Below are 20,011 nucleotides of genomic sequence, written 5' to 3'. Positions count from 1 at the left end.
CTTAATGATTAAATAAGGTAGTGTCTCCAAACTAACCTCAATTATAACTTCTCTCCTGCTAGTTGTACTACAGCACTTACTTTAAAGAAGAAGAATATTTAAAGAATTAAAGAATATGCCTATTTTTTAAAATATTTCAGTTGTTTGTCCCGAAGCACTCGTCTTGCCGTCTCAACACAGGAACTAAACAGAGGTATGAATTAGCACAACTTTTATGCACTTCTGTCACATCTACTGCAGTCAGATTGACTGTGTTCACTCAGAAGGAATCACTTCACATGGGCAGGCACTTGTAATGACACCTCCAACATGTTAAGAGGCTAAAAGCATGTTTAAAACCTGCCCTGTTTCAGCCGCCTGGGTGCTAACACTAGCAGGAGGATAACACGCTGTAGGTGACTGACAGCACTCCAAATTTACCAACAACAGAGCTACATGTTGAAATTGCCCGGAATTCTCCTTTAACTTGAAACAAAGCAATTCATTCTACTCTACACTCTATTATTGCTTTTACTTAGGTAAAGTGAGAAAAGTTTCTTTTTTTTGGTCAATTTATTGAAAATGTTTAAAAACAAAGTAAAACTTATAAGCAATGAAAAAGAGAACGGGATCCTCAGCAACATACCGTATAAGCAACTCAAATAATATTGTTCATGTCCTAAAGGGGTAGGTAGATGTTGAGAACTTCTGGTCCTACCCCTCTTAATTTGTATACATACATATTAGAAATTCAGTGTCCAACTTCTTCCTGCACTGTTAAACACCACCGTTCACTCTCTCAGTGCATGCATTTCTCTTTTGAACCAGCAGAGGCTGACAGCAGGCAGCGACACCAGCAGCACTGCAGACCACATCCATGTCAGAGACCACACTGTCTGTTACACAGCACACACACACACACACAGCCATGCAACACACTGTCTGTTACACAGCACACACACACACACACAGCCATGCAACACACTGTCTGTTACACAGCACACACAGCACACACACACACACACACACACACACACACACACACACACACACACACACACACACACACACACACACACACACACACACACACACACACACACACACACACAGCCATGCAAACCTCCTGATGCTACTGTGGCTGTGCAGTTCTCCAGCAGGGAGAGGTTTCTGTTTTTGTCAGGGTGAAAGAGAATCTGCTATTAGTAGTACTCTAATGCTGTGAACGGTGAAGACAGGATTCACAGTATTTGGTACCATCAAAACCGAAGGAAACTAATATTTATGAGATCCTGTGGTATCTGACTGTCATCAGGGGATTATTTATCTCAGCACTTAATGTCTACCCTTCAAGAATCTTTTGTGTGTCAGGGAAAACACAAGAGGCAGGCAGAGGGAGCAATTGTTTGTCTCTTTCTTGGTGCACAAGTGTTTCACTGAGGCTCAGCCAGAGATTCATCTGAAATGATAGTCCTGAAGGGCCAGGGGGCAGTCCCATTATTCTCTCAAGAAAACCTCAGATTGGCCCTTTTTAAAAGGGACTGCTGAGAGAGGAGTTACCCTTATATACAGCATGTGGGCATTTCTGATATTTCTTGTCATTTTCACCAGACAACATAATCTTGCTGCTCTCTGGAGCGTGTCTCCTAATATGGTACAGCTTTTATTGAAAGGGGAACTCCACAGATTTCACACATCAAGTTCAGTTTAACGGCTCTGAGAGCTTTTTTGAACGCATCCGGATGACCAACTGACACGATTTTTTTCACACCGCATTCGTTCGGACCCGGTTCGGACCCATTCGCCATGCGGTCTGCGAATCTCCAGAGGAAATTAATGACTTCCGGTCGTTTCAAAACTGTATCGGAGCTGATTTCAACTGCCAGTGTGAAGGCGGCGTAATTCGTAAGCATTCCACGTTTTGTTTTTGCTGTATGACCCACATTGACAGCTGATGTATAAATAATAGAAAAATGTTGTGGACTCAATTTAACCGCAATCTCTGCCGAAACGAGCGGCAGCTTGCAGTGCTCTGTACCCGGCTCAAAGTCACTCATTTTTGGCTAAACACATCTACTAACTGCTGCTGATAGGACCGAGCTGTGACGGAGGTCTGAAGCCGGCGTCGCAAAGCTCTGTAGGGGCTTAAACAACTAGCAACTGCTGCTCGGCGTCATGGAGCTCGTGACCAGCCGTGGTCTCCTATTTCCATAGGATATCATACTTTTTGGTGCGCGTACATTTTCGATATCATACGGACCCGTTTATGAGAATGCGTTGTTGTATAGTGATGTTATCAGGGTTATATCTGCTTGTGCTTTTAGATTTATCTTTACAGAAAAGCCTGCATTGGGGGGCGCCCCCCGGAATGCAGTGCAGAAGCGCCCAGTGGAAAATAGGGCTTACGGTTTGCACTTTGATTCTAAACAACATGAACTGAGAGCTTTATTTATCCTTGTTTCTTGAAGATGGACTTGTGAGAATATTAACTTTTTCTTAAGTTCTTATTTGTTTTCTTTCAGATTCACCAGTGTGTTGTCATTTGCGCCACCATTTTCGAGGGGAAATAAACCTTTGTTAAGTGGACTGACGTCTCCTGGCTCATATATTCTAACAGACGCTCCATGCTAATAGAACTCCAATCTCAGAAACTGAACCCTCCTTACAGTTTTTTCCAATTGCTAAAACACAATTTTGCAAACTAGGCTGGTTGTATCAAAATACACACAATTCACAAAACCACACACCCAAACTGCAAAATGAAGCACCGCAACCAAAACTACATATAGCACCAAATGGCACATACTTCATTCATATCACCAGATGTTTGTCTAACCAACTACACACTGCTGGGCATAATGAAAAGCACTATTATGCTTTGCATAATACTAAAATAGTTCAAATTGTAGAAAATTCTTCAGATTGTTCATATGCACAGACATATTTGCAGATATACACACATGCTGTTAAAACATTTTTATTTTTCACCAAACAAGTCAGTGCAACATATGCACAGCAGATATATTTACATTGGACTGAACAAAAATAAGCTCACAAAAATCAGTAAACTGAAAAAGAAAATTGCAGAAAAAATATATAGAAAACAAAAGGTGCTCACCTGTGGTCTTTTCATAGTGCTTACTTCCTGATTGAAGTGGTAACAATGAACCATTGAGGTGATTGGCCAGGTGGCACATAAAATGGCCAATCAGCTCATGTAGTGTCATTCTGAATGGCAGTGTTTTGAAATGGCAAACATGTGACTTCATGTCACATTGTTGTGTCTTATGCAGAGAACCGTGTTCAGTGCATTTAAAAAGTGCCGTTTGAATTGCAAGAACATGCAGAACACGTGTTTTGGTGACTTGAGAAGAGGTTTTGCTCTCTGCGTGTCAGTTTAAATAATTGTGCTATGCATGTCATTATTTAGTGTGTTACTAATTGGGAACAACTAACTAATGATAATTTTTTTTAAACAAATAGAAGAAAATTTTATTAATATTACGGGCACATATTTATTGGCTTTAAAGTTAATGCCTTTTCTACTAGTTTAATAATATCAGTGGTTCCCAAACCTTTTCACATCAAGGACCCCTAAACTGACACAAATTAGACCACAGACCCCCATTTGATAAGATTTCGTCCCAGGGGCCCCAATCCGATAGTTTGTTTCAGATGTTTTATTACAGAAAGTGTATGAAGCCCATAACCCAAATAGTGTTAGGCTACAGTCTGTCAGTATGTTACTTATGGATTGAATTATAGTGAAAATAAAATGATGCTCCTTTTGCTGTGGACCCAAGGCTCTATAGGACCTCTCGGGGTCCCCGGAACCCACTTTTGGGAGCCACTGGGCTGATGATTAAAATATTCTGCCAAATCACAAAGGAATTGTTTTTTTAGATATCTTAAATAATAAGAAAGAAAGAGAGTGTGGGGAAAAAACTCATCAAGAAGTATTTTTATGCTGTTTTAACAGTTCTCATGAAAAGTGCAAAGTAGTCCCTAAGAAAGCGGAGTGACGCAGACTTACCCACAGGAGTTTCTGATGAATTAGGGTCTTTCAGGGGATGCATTCAGAGTGTGCGCACCTGCGTGAGACCAGCAGTGTCCGCAATCTGCAACCTTTTTTTACAAGTGAGAAGCTACTCCTTCGTCTGGTAAACGCCCGCGAGGAGGGTTTCTATAACGCCTCATTTAAAAAATGACTGAAATATCTGCTGGAATACAAACTACGAGGAGCTTTTCCCTCGCTGTGTCCTCTGAGCAGCTGTGACCACCGTGTCCACACACCGACACGCACCGTCCTCCATACTCAGACACAGCTCTACTTGTTGTCCCCCCTGCGAGAAACATGTCACCCAAATGTCTGGCGTACGTCTTACTTCTGTCTGTCCTTCATACCTGGTAAGTGGCGTACTTTTGTTTCCAAAGCGCTCTAAGAGACTGAGAAAGATGTGTTGTGTTCAGGGCTGTTGGATAACATAAACTTAATGAGCTCGCCGACTGTATGTCGCTTGCTTCCTACAGAAAACTTTAGCTCTAACTTTATCTAGACACAAACGTACGCCTATTTTCAACCACCTTTTTTCACTTTACATTTTACAGCTCTTTGACAATCGAGTACGAAGATGAGGACTACGAGGATGTCACTGTGAAACAAATGCTGGCTCCTAAATCACAGGAAACCGACGCCACGGAAATACTCAACAATTTACTGAAAGAATATGATAAGAAGCTGCGACCAGATATCGGAGGTAATTAACCGACTCTTTTTGTTTCAGTCACTGTAGTTGCACACTGTAAATCCATCCCATGTCAAACAAACCATGTTTAATTGGTATGATAAATGCTGCCTTTTTTGACCACAACGAATCGTAACTGACCTAAACCTGCAGGTTCAGTTGCTGTTACAATCTGATCAACGAGCAGATATGTGGTGTCTGTAAGGGAGCCACTTGTAATTAAAAACGCCATAGGCTATACAATACCTTGTATCACAGACAATGATGTAATGTATGCAAAACCATGCAATGTAAGAATCGCTAATGAGCCTTCATAATGCATAAATATGTCTTTTAGCAGCAGCCATTTGGCACTATAAGTATTATAATACTCTGCAAGGTCGGGCATCACAGCTGTGTATAACTGCTCTATCCATTTTATAACTCCACTCATTGTCTCTAGAAACATGTCCAACCCTTAATGCATATGTCATCGGAACCAGTATCAGTAGTCAAAATCAGTAGGTTTTTGATAAACAGGGTGTGATTTGTGAAAAAAAGCAGAGGGAGGTGGTGGGGTGGGGTGGAGGTTTTTGATCACACAAAACAAAACATGCAAGAATTAAATCCCCCTTCCAATACCACCATGGATATAGAGCCACTCGGACAGCCATGCCAAAACACTTATGCACTTCAATATTTCATGGAAAATAATGTCAAAATGAAATAGCACAACATGGTGTTAGCATAAAACACAGCGCTTTCAAGCCGATGAGCAGAGTTCAATTTGCGGCGGAAACTAAATACTTTCACCCAGAAACATCCATTTGTTCCCCGGGAGTATTTTAATCCAAATCCGATCTTTTTCCTAAATTTAACGAGTCGTTTTGGTGCCTAAACTTAACTGTCATGGCCGTATGACGCTCACTTTTTCTGGCTAAACTCCAAGGGGGTAAGCTTCGCTTCAGAACTCGAACCTCCTATGGCACCATTTTGATGCTACAAAACTATCTCCTCCCGTTAGCATCCCATTGACTGCCATTCATTTTGACGTCACTTTGACAGAGAATAACTTTACATCTGAAGCGTTTAAAGACTCTATTTGTCAATTGTTTATTTCTAAAGAAACACGACAATGTATAAAAGGCTCCATTACCTTGTACCTCACATAGGCTAACGATTGGGTCATAACCACTTACTGTCGCATAGTAGAGGAATTACCGTATAGTACAGGAGAAGCTCGCAGACAGTTTCCACTTACATGAGCTGTTTAGGTTTAATTACTAATGTTAACTAGCATGTTAGTTAGCAATAATTAGCCTGTGCCCATGTTATCTCCTTACATATACACTACTGGTCAAACGTTTTAGAACACCCCCATTTTTCCAGTTTTTTATTGAAATTCATGCAGTTCTTATTGTACTCTGAAATGAAAGAATAGAACAAATTAACAATTTAAGTTAAAAAAGAAATCATGGAATCAATTTATAAACCAAAATGTATTCTAAATCTTTGACTCATCAAAGTAGCCCCCTTTGGCGTATATAACAGCTGAACACACTCGTGGCATTCTTTCTACAATGGAAATCAAATATTCTTCAGAAAGTTCTTCCCAACTCTGATGCAGAAGTTCCCATAAATGTGTGCCACTTGTAGGTTGCTTTGCTTTCACTTTTCTGTCCAGTTCATCCCAAACCAGCTCAATGGGGTTTAAGTCTGGTGACTGTGCTGGCCACTCCATGTTTTTAAGCTTACCATCTTATTCTTTTTTCCTAAGGTAGTTCTGGCATAGCTTGGACTTATGTTTTGGGTCATTATCTTGCAGTAGGATGAACCCCTGACCAACTAGGCACATACCAGAGGGTACTGCATGGTGCTGCAGAATGCTGTGGTAGCCGTTTTGGTTCAGGGTGCCTTTCACTCTGTACAAATCCCTGACCCTGGATCCAGCAAAACAGCCCCAGACCATCACGCTTCCTCCTCCATGTTTGACAGTTGATGTCACACACTGAGGAACCATCCTTTCGCCTACTCAACGGAGTACAAAAATCCTGCGTGATGAACCGAAGATTTCAATTTTGATTCATCAGTCCATAACACCTTCTTCCAGTCTTCAGTAGTCCACTGACGATGTTTCTTGGCCCAGGCAAGCCTCTTTTTCTTATTCTGACGTCTTAGCAATGGCTTTCTTGCTGCAACTCGACCTATCAAACCTGCAGCTCCAAGTCTTCTCTTTACAGGTGAAACTGAGACTTCTTATTACGACCACTATTAAGCTGTGCTTGAAGCTGTTGTCCTGTGAGCCGCCTATCATAGGGTGACCATATTTTGATTCCAAAAAAAGAGGACCCTCGGCCCGACCTCGAGACACAAATTCAGACAGGCTTAATTAACGGTTAATGAACATGCCTCAATGGTGCAAAAATAACTTATGTAATAAAATAAAATCTGTAACAACCTGTAACAAAATAATATCTCTTTTAAAATAAATAATATGAAATAATGTTGTAAATATGACCTCTTCTGTGTTAGAAAATCCAGCTTCAACAAAATATCTCTTAATACCTTTTCAGTGTAATAAGATAAATAATAAAGACACTATGTGCCAGCTTTGCAAATGGTGCACTCCGCCTGGACCGGACAAGTTATTTTATGGTTGTACGCCGGCTCCACGCAGAGCTTTCGCCTGATGTTAATACTTGTGCGCTGGTGTGTGTGTCGAGCCGGCAGTCTGTGTGTGTGGGGAGTGGGTGATAGAGCGAGGGAGAATTAAGTGAGAGAGTGGCGGCGAGCGAGTACGACTTTAGAGTCATAGTGAGAGAAACAAAGTGTCTCCCCTGTGTTTTCTGACCACGGTGGGAAATCTTTAGCAGACAACGCTTCGGCATCTTGTGTGCAATGCTGCTCCGCTGTCTGCTCTGGTCCCTGTGTATGTGCTCGTCGCAGAGCCGCCCACAAAGCAGCCTCTCAGGAATTATGTCACAAAACAAAGTACCGTAGCATTGTGTGCAAAGCGCCAGTCAATTTAAGTACACGCTTAATGGTCCCATGAAAAACAGTGAAAACTGGACATTTTCATGAATTTATAAACCCCCCCCCCCGGACGCCCCGGACAGTACGTAAAAAGTGGACATGTCCGGGCAAAAGAGGACGTTTGGTCACCCTAGCCTATCACGCAAGCTGTTGACTCTCAGAAACTTGTCTTCTGATTCTGTTGTGGCTTTGGGTCTGCCAGACCTCTTCCTGTCAGAGTTTCCCCCAGTTTCTAAGTGCCTTTTGATGGTGAAGAATACTGTACTCACTGACACCTTGACTTTCTTCACAATTTCTCTGTAGGAAAGACCAACATTCTTAAGTCTTATGATGGTCTGTCTCTCTTCCATTGTTAATTGCCTTTTTCCCGCCATTTTTATAGCAACACACTACTTTCTGCAGAACAATACTGTTCAAATAATGCTCACGAGGGTACGGTACCACAGTGTGTTCCAACAATACTTTTATACAAACAGAGGGGGTTGTAAGTAATCCAGACCAGTGTGAACACCTGTGGGAATTGGTAGCACCAACTTTCAAATCTTGATCAACCTCCATCGCTGCAGAACAGCTTTACGTTGTTAACCCATTTCTTGTTCCCTGAAAAAGGCTTTTTTATAAAATTCTGAAATGTACATTATTTTTCAGTTTTGGGTAGCCTTACTTTTTTTTTTTTTTACTTGAACTGCTAAAATTTCAATAAAAATCAAAAAAATTGGGATGTTCTAAAAATTTTAAGCGGTAGTGTACCTACGCTCTCCGTCTCTGCAAGATTGGGAATGATTGAGATTTCTCTCGGCACAGCTACCAGAAGACTTCACACTTTCAGACAGGTTGCTCACGTCACATCTACGTCTTCAAGCTCAGTTGGAGGCTGCTCAGTAACGCTCAGCCAGCACCAGAAAAGTGCATCTAATATCCTTCACAGGTCTCCGACCAGAGACACGGGGTCTGGTGGTCCAGTTTATATACCGTCTATGCTAAACTCTGCCTGTACCCGGCTCACAGTCACCTATAAACAACAGCCGCTGGTATCCGGCGTCCTGAAGCTCTGATTTTATCGTTCTATGCATAGACTTAGAGACAGCGCTTTACTTTAGTTTAAAACATTTCCAAGGGCGCTGGAGGGTGGGTGCCGATGGCGCTGCAGCACTCCCTAGCGGACAAGAGGGAGTGCTGTGCACCCCTGGTGATAGGGAGTGGAACAGTGTAAAAGTATTTTATTTATTTATTAAATTATTTTTCAGCAGATGAGGTGCCTGTCATCTACCTGAATCTTCGGTCAGAACTGGGCTTAACACAAAGACTGAATGTGTAACTTTTTTGCTTCTCTGTAATAAAACATCTAAAAACCAAAATCCTATCAGATAGGGGGACCCTGGGGCAAAATCGTATCAAAATTGTGTCCAATTAGGGGTCCTTGATGTGAAAAAAGTTAGGGAACCACTGTAATAACCTATACATTGTTTTTGTTTAATAAAAGGCAAAAATATTAATTTATCAAGCTGGCTAATATTTTAGTATCTCTCTGAACTGTGGTGCTCCAAAGCTACTAAGCTACGTTGTCAACACCCCCCACAACTACAGTAACATTAGCTAGCTAATTAAGCGATAGCAGATATTCTTTCAATTGTAATCTTCTTCATACTTTCATGCGTCAAATGTCCTATTTCATGAAAGCTTGAGTCCGATTTCCTAAATCCTTGAGTCCCAAGTCATCAGTGACTTGAGTCAGGTCCGAGTCCAGGACTCAAGTACTCCATCCCTGGTTAATAGGTAGTAAAGCATTTTTATAAGGTTGCAAGTCATTGTAACATTATATCCTTGGTTGTTTGTTTCAAGCAAGGAGAAAATCACCCAGTTTTTCAGCCGTTTGTTACTTACTGACCTACAGCAACAAAAGGTCGACATGTAACTCATCTGCATATCCTCATGAATATAAATTACATTTAGAGGTTAAAACTAAGTTCTTTGAGTTCAGGAGAGAGAGATAAGGAGTTTTTCTAATTCACAGACTCATCCATTTTCTCATGTCACACCGTATGAGAGGATCTGAGAATATGTTGCCTGTTGGTCGTGTAGAGGCAGCATTCACTCTCAGCTCTGCTTCGGTTTCCTCTTCTTGGTGTCTGGATCAAGAATTGGTATGAAGCTCATATCCTGCCATATGGTTCGATGAGATGGGCTTCATTTAAGATATTTCTGTGATTTGTTTTCTTTTTAAGTTATTACCGGTATACGAGAGCATAATGTAGCTTTTTATTTTGGTAAGAACAAAACATAACAAGGCTGTGTTATTTTCTAACCTTCAAACTGATGAAGCACAAATTGGTTGCAAAGCACAGTTACCGCAGCTCAGAGTGGAGCTGTAGGTCAGGTTTTTTAATCCACCTGAGAAATTGAATTATAACAGTACACGTACCAGAAGATGCCCAGCTGACACTTGAGTCTTGAAAGGACGCACTGTGTTAGACAACCGCTTCAACTTGTGACTCCAGTTGGTCTTTGCTGAGGCAGTTTGTCTGTCTTTCGGCATTTGTTGTCTAGATAGAAATGCTCTGTTAATTGTGTTCAGGTTAGTAGTATTCACTTCTTATCTCATCAGACTCATAGCCTGTATATAAAGATGGACGGCACTTCTCCACTTCCTGCCACTGTACAAACGTGAAGCCAAAATATCATGGATATGGGTGCTGCCATCTTGTAATTTTGGAGCCAGAGTGCGCAGTAATGATCGGGCAGTGTAGCCGCGATGTCCAAGTCCCGCCCATACACCTGCCTGACCAATCTCCAGTCAATCACAGCTGTCAATCATGAGGTTTCACCTTTTTTATAGCATCAAATAACTACTAAAATAACAAACTTATTAGAACAATGAACACTTGAATAAACAGTCTTTAGCATCTGTATAGAGCTCAACAGTGTGGTTGTGGAAGTGAAAATCCGATTAATTTTATCCATAAGGATTTTGATTATTAACCATGACGTCTAAACCATCCAAGGTAGACTTTAGGGGTGATCCCAAAAAGTTGAATATTCAATGCTTCGATCGAAGGAGCCTGATTCGACTGCTAATCTCACAGCCGGATCTTGCCCTTTTGGCTATATGGGGGGGGCCTAATATGATATAAATATCAACATATGTAGCTCAGCGCAAATTCTAAAAGGAAGACCTAACAAGTAGGCTATCAGTCCCTCCTAAGCGAATCAGCGCTGGAGGCATCTACCTTCTGATAATCCAATCAGGATCGGGCAAGGATCCCATTGGCCAATCACAGCGTTACGTCACTGTTTTAAAAGCTGCTTCTCTCCCTGTGTTATCAGCTGTCATTTCAGGAAGTCGTCGTGTATCAGTCGGACGGCTGTATGGCGAGCGTTCCTGTGCTCTTCTGTATATTGCTCTGCGGTCTCGCTATGTCGGATTTCGAGTCTGATCTCGCATCGGACCCAGGTCCTGATCCCTTCTCCTCGCCAGCGGCTATTCCAGCTTCTTCGGACGGCGTCCGTCCGAGCTCTCGCCTGGCTACTCTACAGAGTCCATGCCCAGGCGGCGCGGCGTCGGACGGGCTCATTCTGCAGCTCCGGAATCGCGGAATCGTGGCGGCTTCAGGGTTACTTTCTCCGGACCTCCGTGAGCTGGCTGCCCAGGCGGGCTGCATTTCTCCGGTTCCCTCGCCTCCTGCTCCAGCGGCGGTTCGAGGTCGGAAGCGGTCGGCGAAGGCGATCGCCCTTCCCCGTGCCCCCACCGAAGAAGCGCGGAGCGCCCTCTCAGCCAGGCGGCGTTGCGACGGGCGCGCCGTGGGTAATCCGACACGAGTCTTATCCTCGCTTCCCTTCAATCCCTGGCGCTCTTCTTCAGTCCATGGACCCAGGTTGCAGTCCATCGAGCTTTGCCCGCTTTCATCAGGTCCACGCGACCCACCGCTTGTGGGCCGTTGTCTCTGCCGGGCGCACGGGGTTTCCTCTGCCTGCTTTAGCCCCGGGAGATGCCGAGTTTTCCCTGGCCACCTCTGCTCGGCGCCTTTTTAGGTAGGCCATATATTCCTGCTGCTGCTAATATCTCTGCCCGCTACGGGCGAAAATCTTGCAGGGAAAGGACGTGAATCTGGTGAGCCTTATTCTGCCTTCCCGCGCAGAGGGATGTGGTGTCGGCGGGATGGGTTCTCCGCGGTGTTCAAGTCCGCGGACCCCAGGCTGTGCAAAGAACTGTCCATAGGGCAGTTCTTGGTGGCGTTGGGTTGTTTCGGGAGGTTATCGGCTCCGTGTACCCGGACCGGAGGGCTGAACTGGATTCTTGTCTGGCGCTGATCGGGGACCTTAACCTGAAGTATGGGAGGAATATTTTCTTCCATTACCATAAGGCATTCTCCAGTAAGGCTGCGTTGCATCTCGCTAGGTCTAACGTCCGGGTGGACTGGTCGGTGGTGGATCTCGAGCTCCTCGTGATGCTCGTGGGCGGCGCGCAGGTCATTGCTTGCTCGCTTGCCGCGCTCAGGGCCACATGGCCGCCCTGTGCCCTGCGGGCGGCGTTTGCCCGGCCCAGGTGCGCCTCTCTGCCCCTCTCCGTGGTTCCCCGCCCGGCGGCCCCTCCCCGCAGACGTCAGGTTCCGCAGAATTACAATCCTCCCATTTGCAATAACTTTAATGAAGGTGTTTGTTCTTTTCCCAATTGCATTTTTCTCCATGTCTGCAGCGCTTGCCGGGATGCGCACCCCCAGTCGGTCGGCCCCCGGCGGGCGGGCCCAACCCGGGGCGCCCGGCGGAAGCCTCGGCCCGACTCAAAGATCTGATGATTGTTCATCCTTCTACACCATTAAATCTTCGTAATTTTGCTTATGAATTGGCTTCTCATCCTGACTCTGTGTTTGGGGATCACTCTCTCGCTCTCTGGGTTATCTCAAGGTTTTAGAGTGGGCGTGCTTGAGGTTCCCTCAGTCTCGTTCGTAGCTAAAAATCTGCTTTCTGCGATCTCCGACCCCGTGACCGTTTCCCGGCTGCTGGCGTCGGAGGTGGATAAGGGTTACGTTATCGGACCTTTTCGTTCATCTCCGTTCGCGGTGTTTCGCGTCAGTCCCATCGGCATAGCTACTCGGAAGTATTCGGGGAAGAAACGCTTAATCTTTGATTTATCTGCACCGCACAACGGGCCTGTCGCGAGTATTAATAGTCTCATTCCGGCCACCCATTTTTCTTTGCATTATGCCACGGTCGATAACGCTATCAGATTGATTAAGCTGGCGGGGGTTGGCGCTTGGCTCTCCAAGGCGGACATCACTGACGCTTTTAAGATCGTGCCCATTCATCCTTCGCAGTGGCCCCTTTTCGGCGTTAGGTGGGACTCTAAGTTCTATTTTGGGGTATGTTTGACCTTCGGCTGCCTTAGCAGCCCGTGCATTTTTAACCACGTATCCGAGGCCCTGTGCTGGATCCTGCTTAACAGGGTGCGGGTGCCCTCGGTGCTTCACTTGTTGGACGATTTTTTGCTTGTGGACCCCCCACACGACGGCTCCGGTGCGTCTTTGGGCAGGCTGCGGCACTGTTTCGGATCCCTCGGCGTGCCCCTGTCCGAGGCAAAGACTATTGGTCCCGCTACCTGTTTGGAGTTTCTCGGCATTACCCTCGATTCCGTCGCCATGAAAGCGTCTCTCCCGCTCGATAAATTGCTGCGCGTTCGAAGCATCGCTGCGTCCCATTCTTCCGCCGTCACCATTTCTAAACGCCAGTTGCTCTCCCTCCTCGGGCATCTCAATTTCGCCATTTGCGTGATCCCGCAAGGGCGCTCGTTTATTTCCCGGTTGCTGGAAACTGCTTCCTCGGTCTCTCACTTACACGATCGCGTGTCTCTCGATGCCGGGTGCCGCTCCGATTTACGTTTCTGGTCTCATCTTTTGGATCACTGGAACGGGGTTTCTTTCTTTTATGACGAGTTGGTGCACTCGTCGGACTCCCTGCGGTTTTTTACCGACGCTGCCCCTTCCGCGGGTTTTTTTTTTTCAAGACCAGTGGTTTTCAGGCCACTGGCCTCCCACCTTTCCCAGTCCGACTCATCCGCCTTGCATGAGATCTACCCAATTGCGGTAGCTTGCCGCGTCTGGGGGCATCATTGGAAGCGTAAACGCATCTCTGTCATGTGCGATAATCAGGCGGTTGGCAGCATAATAAATAGAGGGCGCTCTTCGTGTAGGAAAATCATGCCATTTATGAGAAGCATCACATGGTCCGCGGTGATGAATAATTTTATCATCACCGCCCGCCATGTCCCCGGGCATTTCAACGACGCGGCTGATGCTCTGTCTCGTTTTCACTTTCAGACCTTTCGGAGCCTCTGCCCGTCAGCCAGCCCCGTCCCGGTTGCGCTTCCCTCTCTTCAAGAGCTAGAGCTGCATTAAACTTCAACCCATTACATCAATACTTAGAATCCTCCAAAATGTACATGAGAGAAGGTCTAGCGGCGTCCACTCTAAAAACGTACGATTTTGCCTGGCATACTTTTTCCCTATTCTGTGTTATTATTTTTGCGCCTCCCAGACCTGTTCTCATTAAAAGCATTTGTGCATTTATATGTTATTGTAAACCGACACTCGCAACTTCAAGGTGCAGTATACTCGCGGGTTGATTGCAGGAATTCAATTTCATATTAAATGTTATGATCCCTCTTCAAGCTTCCTTTCTAATCCGGCTATTAAATTACTTGTTGAAAGGGCTTCTTAAAACGCACCCCACTTCTCCGACTCGCAGCCGCCCGATCACGCCGGCATCTTACATAAATTAGTGTCGACGCTCAGGGCAGGGGTTTTTTCCCATTATTTAGACGCACTTCTGGAATCCGTTTTCCTGTTAGCTTTCTATGCATTTTTAAGGTGCAGAGAATTCGCTACTCCTTTTGCATCCTTCAACCCCGATGTCGATATTACTTTTTCCGATCTGGCTTTTCACGCTAATCACTATTGCTTACAACTTAAGCATTCTAAACGCGGAGGAGCTTGCTCAGTTATCGTCGCCCGTACAGATACATTATTTTGCCCATTTAAATCTATGTTGAACTATCTTAAAGCCAGGCCTTCTACTAACTCCCTCGCGCCTCTGTTCATTATTTCGGGGGATCGTCCCTTGTCCAAAGGGTGGTTTAGGCAACATCTGGAGACAGTTCTCCTCAAATCTGGTCTTTCGCCGCAGCATTATTCAGGCCATTCATTCAGGATAGGGGCCGCTACCACGGCGGCCAATCAAGGAATGTCTCGGACCTCGCTGCAAAGGATGGGTCGGTGGACTTCTTCGGCTTACTGTTGTTACATTCGTCCAGACGTCAATTTCGTCCTCACCAATCAACGATCCCTAAAGCCGTAATCCGGTAAGATACAAACTGTGGGGGTGTTTTTATGTGGGCAACGGGTGGCATGTCTCACATTCACGGGGCAATCCCGGTCATATTTAATTTCACGGCGCGTGCCGTAATCAGCATATAACCGGTGGTGGTGTCATATTCAGTAGCCGTCGTTTCGACGGAATATTGTTAATAATAGGGTAATGACTAAGCAAATACGGAAGCATGTTTCATTCTATGTACCGGCCGAGTGCGTACCGGCTGAGATGCCGAGTAGGCCGGCCCGAGTTGCCGTACCGGCGGAGATGCCGTGTTGCCAGCCTGAGTTGCCGTACCGGCGGAGATGCCGTGTATGCCGGCCTGAGTTGCCGTACCGGCGGAGATGCCGTGTATGCCGGCCTGAGTTGCCGTACCGGCAGAGATGCCGTGTATGCCGGCCTGAGTGCCGAAGACGAAATACGGGCAGTATTTCGCATGCTGTTTAGGGGACGGATCACTGCATTTGCTTTCTGTTTCAGATCCGTGCAACCCGGTTCCCTACCCCTACATTAAATTTATTAATATTTAAATGTATTAATAACGGAGTTCAATCTCCAAAACATTGTACATTACATGCTGTTGTACATTAAACCTTTTGCATATCTGCAAACAAGTCTCTCCTGATTGAAATGTAGCTCAGCGCAAATTCTAAAAGGAAGACGAACAAGTAGGCTATCAGTCCCTCCTAAGCGAATCAGCGCTGGAGGCATCTACCTTCTGATAATCCAATCAGGATCGGGCAAGGATCCCATTGGCCAATCACAGCGTTACGTCACTGTTTTAAAAGCTGCTTCTCTCCCTGTGTTATTAGCTGTCATTTCAGGAAGTCGTCGTCCCTCCTCCTCCCCTTCCGCCTCCCGTCCTGAGGGTTTCTCCGGCTGCCTTCTCGGTCTAGTTCCGGCTTTCTGCGCCACCACCGGTGTCTGGATTCCATCGGGGGTTACATCTTGGTTTCCTACCCCTACATTAAATTTATTAATATTTAAATGTATTAATAACGATGGAGTTCAATCTCCAAAACATTGTACATTACATGCTGTTGTACATTAAACCTTTTGCATATCTGCAAACAAGTCTCTCCTGATTGAAATAATGCTGTAAATAATGTGAGAATAAATAATTTATCTTAAAGTGCGTGATTAAATCCAACCGCCCCGTGACAGATTTAAGTTTCACTTTCCATGATCCGTGACCAATGGAAGAGCATCTCGCTGGCAGGGATTTGACATCTTTAACTGACGATGTCTGGGAAACGAAGGCGCTTGTTAACATGGATAATTGTAGTGGATAAACATATTATTGTAACCCTGATCGCTGGAGTAGGCTACAGTGCCGCTGTGCCACCGACCGATAACAGGAGCGCAGCCGCGATCCAGTGCGCAGACCACGGCAGGATCTGTCCGCCCCAATGATTACCAGATCCCGCACAGCAAGCCACGGCATTATATGCAACGGTTGCATTTCAATCAGGAGAGACTTGTTTAATATACCACAGCATGTAGTGTACAATGTATTGGAGATTGGACTCCATCGTTATTAATACATTTAATATACTAATAAATTAATGTAGGGGTAGTGAACCAAGATGTAACCCCCCGATGGAATCCAGACACCGGTGGTGGTGGAGAAGCCGGAAAACCAGACCTAGGAGGCATCGGAGCGACAGCCGGAGAACCACCAGGATAGGAGGTGGAAGGGGAGGAGGAGGGACAACGTCTTCCTGAAATGACAGCTAATAGCACAGGGAGAGAAGCAGCTTTTTTATGTTTTTAAACCAGTGATGAGATGCTGTGATTGGCCTATGGGATCCTTGGCCATTCCTGATTGGTTTATCAGAAGATAAACGCCTCCAGCGCTGATTCGCTTTAGGAGGGACTGATTACTTGTTGTGTCTTCCTGAAAGAATTTTCGCTGAGCTACATTTGTGGCAGAAAAACATTATGACAAGAGGATTGTAAAAGTAGAGAGCGCAATAATTGCAACATCTTTCCAGAAGTCAACGAGTAATTGTGTCAAATTATCGTGATTTCAATATTGACCAAAATAATCGTGATTATATTTTTTTCCCATAATCGAGCAGCCCTAGCTTGAGTGACACGCAAACACACTCCAAACCACTTTTCAATTAGCCTACTGCACCACTGATACACTAAGAAGCTACTCTTTTAATGTCTGTGTCCTAATCGGTTGCATGTTTTTAATACAAAATGAGCTTTACGCACAACCTTATCACTGCTGAATATTTGATCACTGTAGCCAGAGTGGCTGATAAGCAAAAACGTTAATGAGCCCTGAATGTACCCCCCACTCCTCCAGCCCGGATTCGACGATCAGTCGTCTCGGTTTTGGTGGAGCTCGTTGTTACCATGGAAATGTTTACTGCACCCGCTAACCCGCGAGCGGCTATAGTGAGCTGCTACCACTATGATCGTTTCTGTACACAGTCTTGTACCTTTTGGCTTTTCTTCCGTTTTGAAAATGTTTTTTAAATCCAAATCAAATCAGTTTATGGTCACGATTCATCTCGCAGCTGGTTGGCTTGGTTCCAGGCTTAAAACTCTTGTAAGCATGTAAGCATTTACTGAAACGTCAATGGAGCAGTTGAATGGGGAAGAACCAGAGCCGTTCAAAATGTGAGCTCACGGTTGAGCTCTATTACTTTACTCTTATTGCAGGTGTTGCACATATACTACACCTGTTTCTATGGATAAGAATCCAAGTATGCTCTGTTGTCTTGGCCTTACAGAGAGAGAACAGAAAGGAACAAATATTTCTGGTACACAGGATGTCACTGAGTGGCCGATACCCTCACACATTGAGTGGTGCTGTCCTGAGAGAGTTGAAGTGCCACTTTCTCTGTCAGTTTGTGTCACTTTGACACCAATAACTAACCCTAACCTCTCACTCTCCTCTTTTATGAAACACATCTGGGAGGGGTTGTACTTCCACTCGCCCTGTGGCCACTTTCAGGTGCTTTTATTTACCTCACTCTATGCTCTAACCCCCTTTGTCACTTGCAGCACATACAAACATAAGTCAGTGTAATCAGTTAAAGATTTTCCAACAACATGTAGTGATTTATGGACAGTGTACCGCCCATGCATTTATGTTGATAAATCAGTTGGTAGCATCCTCCTCCAACATGAGAAAAAAAGTGAGGGAAATTTGTGACCTAAAATAACATAAGTTTAAGGCTGCTCAGCTGCACATTTACATTTAAAGAAACTATTGATGTCATGCAAATTTGCTCGTTCATTTTCTGGACTTTAGTCTTCATAATGTCAGCCATGTGTTTGCCATTGAAAATGAGTGGGTGAACCATTTAGTGACAAGAGGACAAAAGTGAGTGCTATTACTGACCAAGTAAGGTCAGAATAATATATTAGAGCAGTGTTACCCACAGGGTGAAAATGTTGTGGTGGTGGGTGGCGCAGGATGTGACGGCGCCACGCGTGATGGCTGGGTTCAGTAATACAAAGGTTTATGAACTATTTATTGAAAACAATGACTACATTACATTAACATAATTTAGAAAGGAGCGTAGTCATGATGTGCTTTGTTAGGTTATGGTTCAGCAGATAAAATACCTGATTACCCAGAGCCCAAATGTTATAGGCCAATGTAGGCCTACTAGCAACTTAACCTTAATACTATATGATCCATACAGAAAGTTAACATGTTATAAATCTCAACACTGTCTCCTCCTAACTCCTGTTAAATCATATAAGATTAAGGCTATCTAAAGTTGATTCTTTTTCATTTTGTTTGTTAGATCATTGTTCATTTTTTGAAGTGTTTTAATCCGTGTTTTAGGGATCCTAAACACTGTTTTGTACTATACCCTACATGTTCGTGTTGCATTCATTAAGATCTCATCTGAACAGATTTCTGTCATTCAAACAACTCTGAGTTGTAGTTAATAACTTCTACAATCAACTTAATAAAATAGCGGTCTCCATTATAAAGATATGGAGTAAAGCAGACTGCTGCGGAGAGGGGTAACAACCAGACTCTGATAAATGACGTTCGGGGGGCTTTCACAGCAGTGTAGCCACGGTGTTTCTACCGTTTATTGGTAACGTTACAGTTAGTCCCACGGCAAGACCGACAGCAGCATGCTACTACTAAGGCTAGTCTCTGGATAGCCTCTGACGCAGCGGGAGACTTCATGACGGGGAGGGGCTGGAGGCAGCTGGTCTGTGTGCGCTGTAAAAAAATACATTGTTGTATGGGGGGGTGGGGGGGGGGGAATTATTTGGATTTTATATATATCTGGGCGGGGCTCAATCTACCTGGGCGGTGCGCCCAATATAGAACCTACTGTATGTATGGGAAACACTGTAGAGACTAAAGTCATTTCTGCTGAGCTTTGTAGTGTCAAAAAATAAATCAAATTTTTTTTGTCAAAACAATATTAACAGTTTGCGTTGTGTTTGGAAACAGCCGTTGACAAAACAATACCTTAGTGTTTATGTTCTGGAGATTTGAAACTATAGACTCTTGTAGAATATGTAGAATCTTCTGGTTACTTTAAACCTACATTTACTGATTTTGCAAGCCTGCATGATATGAGGAAAACCTGCATTGTGCGACAACATAAGTACAAGGTACCATGGACCATCCACAACTTTTGCTAATGGAAAACCCCAAAAGAGCGAGTTGAGCAGAGCCACACCATGCAGTGGAAATGCGAAATAAGTGTCTGAGTAATAATCAGTGACCTTTTCACAAAGCAACACACACACACACACACACACACACACTCCTACAGGTTTTGTCTATTCTATTGTGTATCACAGATATTTATTCCTCCCTGGTTGCCCAGCCAAAGCTGACTAAATTAATGTGTAAGGACACTTTCAAAGAAGCAATGATAAATAGGATGTTGGCAATAAGCCTCTTTTTTTAATTC

At 44.4% G+C, this 20,011-nt stretch overlaps 1 protein-coding gene across 2 annotated transcripts in view; it reads left to right on the top strand.

The window, feature by feature from the left end:
• The first annotated feature begins 4,019 nt into the window (after positions 1–4,019).
• The window catches only part of LOC120564855 (gamma-aminobutyric acid receptor subunit gamma-3), a 105,286-nt gene continuing 89,294 nt past the window's right edge, over positions 4,020–20,011 (top strand). For both annotated transcript variants that reach the window (XM_039810079.1, XM_039810081.1), the window contains exons 1-2: positions 4,020–4,386; positions 4,588–4,736. In XM_039810079.1, coding sequence (XP_039666013.1) covers positions 4,334–4,386; positions 4,588–4,736 — 202 coding nt within the window. In that variant the 5' untranslated portion in view covers positions 4,020–4,333. The remainder of the gene's footprint in view (positions 4,387–4,587; positions 4,737–20,011) is intronic.

This window comes from Perca fluviatilis, chromosome 9, assembly GCF_010015445.1.
Source record: "Perca fluviatilis chromosome 9, GENO_Pfluv_1.0, whole genome shotgun sequence".
Taxonomy (NCBI): Eukaryota; Metazoa; Chordata; class Actinopteri; order Perciformes; family Percidae; genus Perca; species Perca fluviatilis.
The sequence above is the reverse complement of the archived record's forward strand: the minus strand, read 5'-3'. Positions and strand labels throughout refer to the sequence as shown.